Source organism: Nanorana parkeri, unplaced genomic scaffold (genome assembly GCF_000935625.1).
Source record: "Nanorana parkeri isolate BGI_ZX_2015 unplaced genomic scaffold, ASM93562v1 scaffold928, whole genome shotgun sequence".
Classification (NCBI taxonomy): domain Eukaryota; kingdom Metazoa; phylum Chordata; class Amphibia; order Anura; family Dicroglossidae; genus Nanorana; species Nanorana parkeri.
This window is the reverse complement of record NW_017307196.1, coordinates 578,010-580,741: the sequence shown is the minus strand read 5'-3', so window position 1 is coordinate 580,741 and position 2,732 is coordinate 578,010. Positions and strand designations below refer to the sequence as shown.

Genomic DNA, 2,732 nt, shown 5'->3' with positions numbered 1-2,732 from the left:
CTGGGGGGCAACTCTGCTTGGCAAAACCAGCAGCATGACCCAATTATCTTCTGAACTTTGTCTGTAAGGGATGAATTCTTTCTACCGACCACCAATGTGGGGGACATTTTCCCCACTGACCGCTGATGAATTGGTTTTGGTAAAGGTTCTCGTGGGGGACTAGAAGGTTATATTAGAGGGTTGCTCTGGAAGAAAAAGGTTGCGAAAGGCTGCTATGGACTGTATGAGGGACTGTATGAGGGACATTGAACCTCCGTAATATTAGAGGGTTGCTCTGGAAGGAAAAGGTTGCGAAAGGCTGCTATGGACTGTATGAGGGACTGTATGAGGGACATTGAACCTCCGTAATATTAGAGGGTTGCTCTGGAAGGAAAAGGTTGCGAAAGGCTGCTATGGACTGTATGAGGGACTGTATGAGGGACATTGAACCTCCGTAATATTAGAGGGTTGCTCTGGAAGGAAAAGGTTGCGAAAGGCTGCTATAGACTGTATGAGGGACATTGAACCTCCGTTATATTAGAGGGTTGCTCTGGAAGGAAAAGGTTGCGAAAGGCTGCTATGGACTGTATGAGGGACTGTATGAGGGACATTGAACCTCCGTAATATTAGAGGGTTGCTCTGGAAGGAAAAGGTTGCGAAAGGCTGCTATAGACTGTATGAGGGACATTGAACCTCGGTTATATTAGAGGGTTGCTCTGGAAGTAAAAGGTTGCGAAAGCCTGCTATAGACTGTATGAGGGACTGTATGAGGGACATTGAACCTCCGTAATATTAGAGGGTTGCTCTGGAAGGAAAAGGTTGCGAAAGGCTGCTATAGACTGTATGAGGGACTGTATGAGGGACATTGAACCTCCGTTATATTAGAGGGTTGCTCTGGAAGAAATAGGTTGTGAAAGGCTGCTATGGACTGTATTAGAGACATTGAACCTCCAGGGATCTTGGGACATCTCACCACAGGCCACCCGGAGAGATGGGCGAAAGAAAGATGAAACATCAGTGGGCCAACCTTGTGAGACATCTGTGTACTTAGCAGCACTTAGCGAGGATGTATTGGCTTAATCATAACCACCACTGCTGCGACTCCAGCCACAGATGACACAAAGCATGGTACAGCAATGAAGAAAAAGCAAAAACCAGCACAGATTCCTAAATCGAAACAACATAACGCTTTGTTGCAAGCAAGAAGGAAACCAAAGAAGGAAATATTTGTTTAATGGGATTTAAAAGGAACACGTCCGAGAAAAAAAAGTTTGTATCTTTCTTTCCCTTGAACATTTTCTGACCAGCTCTGGCAATGAAGGCGAGCAAATTGCCGCTTTCTCATTAAAATGCAAATTATCCTGACCACTTCAAACACAAAACACCAGGGTAACATTACTGCCACGGGCAGCCATGACTGGGTGAACACTTACCATTCAGTCCATTAGGAATACTCCTGTGGTGGGATATGGTGGAAAGGTCATCTGCAGATCTCCTGATGGTCCCAGACTTGGTGTTCTCCACCGGTTTATGGTGATGGTGGTGGTGGTGGTGGTCAGGGCTCCCTGCGCTGCCTGTGCTGGAGGTGCTGCTGCCATCGCCTACATCCCTGGTACTAGAACCCCCGTTGAGGTTGGTGAGGCTGGTCTGGCTGTCGATTGAACTCCTGGAACCAGCTCCATTCCTTTCCTCGTCCAGCATGAGGACTATCTCCTTCAGCTCCAGGTTGTCCCTCAGGAGAGCCTCCTGCTTGGCCTCTAGCTCCTTTAGCTTCTGCTGATAAGCTCCCACCTCCTTCCATATTACACTAGCCGTGTGCCGGCCAAACCTCTGCCATTCCCTGGACAGCTTCTTGCCCTTCTGCCTGTCGTCGTCCAGGAAGCAGCAGAGTTCCCTGAGCTCCTGGTTGTCATCCTGAAGTTTCTGGTTGACCTCCTTCAAGCCCCTGATCTCATGCAGGTGAAGCTGCAGCCTCCTGTTCACATCCTTCATCAGATTGCCATGCTCCACCATCAAGTTCATCTTCTCGGTCTCCACTTTCCTCAGCTTCTTGATGAGGTCCTCCTTGCTCCACCTCAGCAGCTCCTCATCCGAGATCATGTTGAGCTCCTCCGCAGACCCTCCTTGGGCATGCTTGGCCATGGCAGGTGGTTAAAAATAAATAAATATAGGTATGCACAGCAAGGGTTGCCAATCAAGATCAAAGTCCCCTTCTGCCAACTAGCATCACTGTGCTGCTATACAACATATGCAATGCACAGCCAAGGTCCAGAGGTCTCATTCATTTCTGGTTGCAACTTCTGTGCAGAGGGACGAAGAGTCTTCAAGGGATGTTCCCCCCTAAAAAACATTTACTCCAAGGGGTTGTTTTCCTGTGTCATGGAAACAGAAGTCCCCTCTGTGTGGAGATATAATCCTTTAGCTCAGCCCAGGCTCCGATCTCTCAGCTCTGCTGTCTCCAGCTCATCTGAATCCACCCTCCCAGTCCTGCCCAGCCTCCAGAGCTGCCAGCTTTTTTTTTTTTTTTCCTCCTGGAGTATCGAGTTATTTGTTTTGGATACATTGTGCAAAACGAATCAACATATCAAAGAAAAAAGTAAAAGCCGCCCTCCTTGATTGATTATTGTGGTCATAATGTAAACGTTAAAGGCTAACTCCACCTTTTGCAAAAACAAAATTATAAAAAAAACGAAACCGCATTAATTTATTAATTGTTTGCATTGGAGCCCGCAAAGCATTGCCAGTGCGATCCG

At 47.4% G+C, this 2,732-nt stretch overlaps 1 protein-coding gene across 2 annotated transcripts in view; it reads right to left on the bottom strand.

Annotated features, from left to right (window-relative positions):
- Positions 1–2,451, bottom strand: part of LOC108795068 (coiled-coil domain-containing protein 85C-like) — a 110,912-nt gene extending 108,461 nt beyond the window's left edge. For both annotated transcript variants that reach the window (XM_018566250.1, XM_018566249.1), the window contains exon 1: positions 1,413–2,451. In XM_018566250.1, the coding sequence (XP_018421752.1) occupies positions 1,413–2,121 (709 nt within the window). In that variant the 5' untranslated portion in view covers positions 2,122–2,451. The remainder of the gene's footprint in view (positions 1–1,412) is intronic.
- Positions 2,452–2,732: the final 281 nt, after the last annotated feature.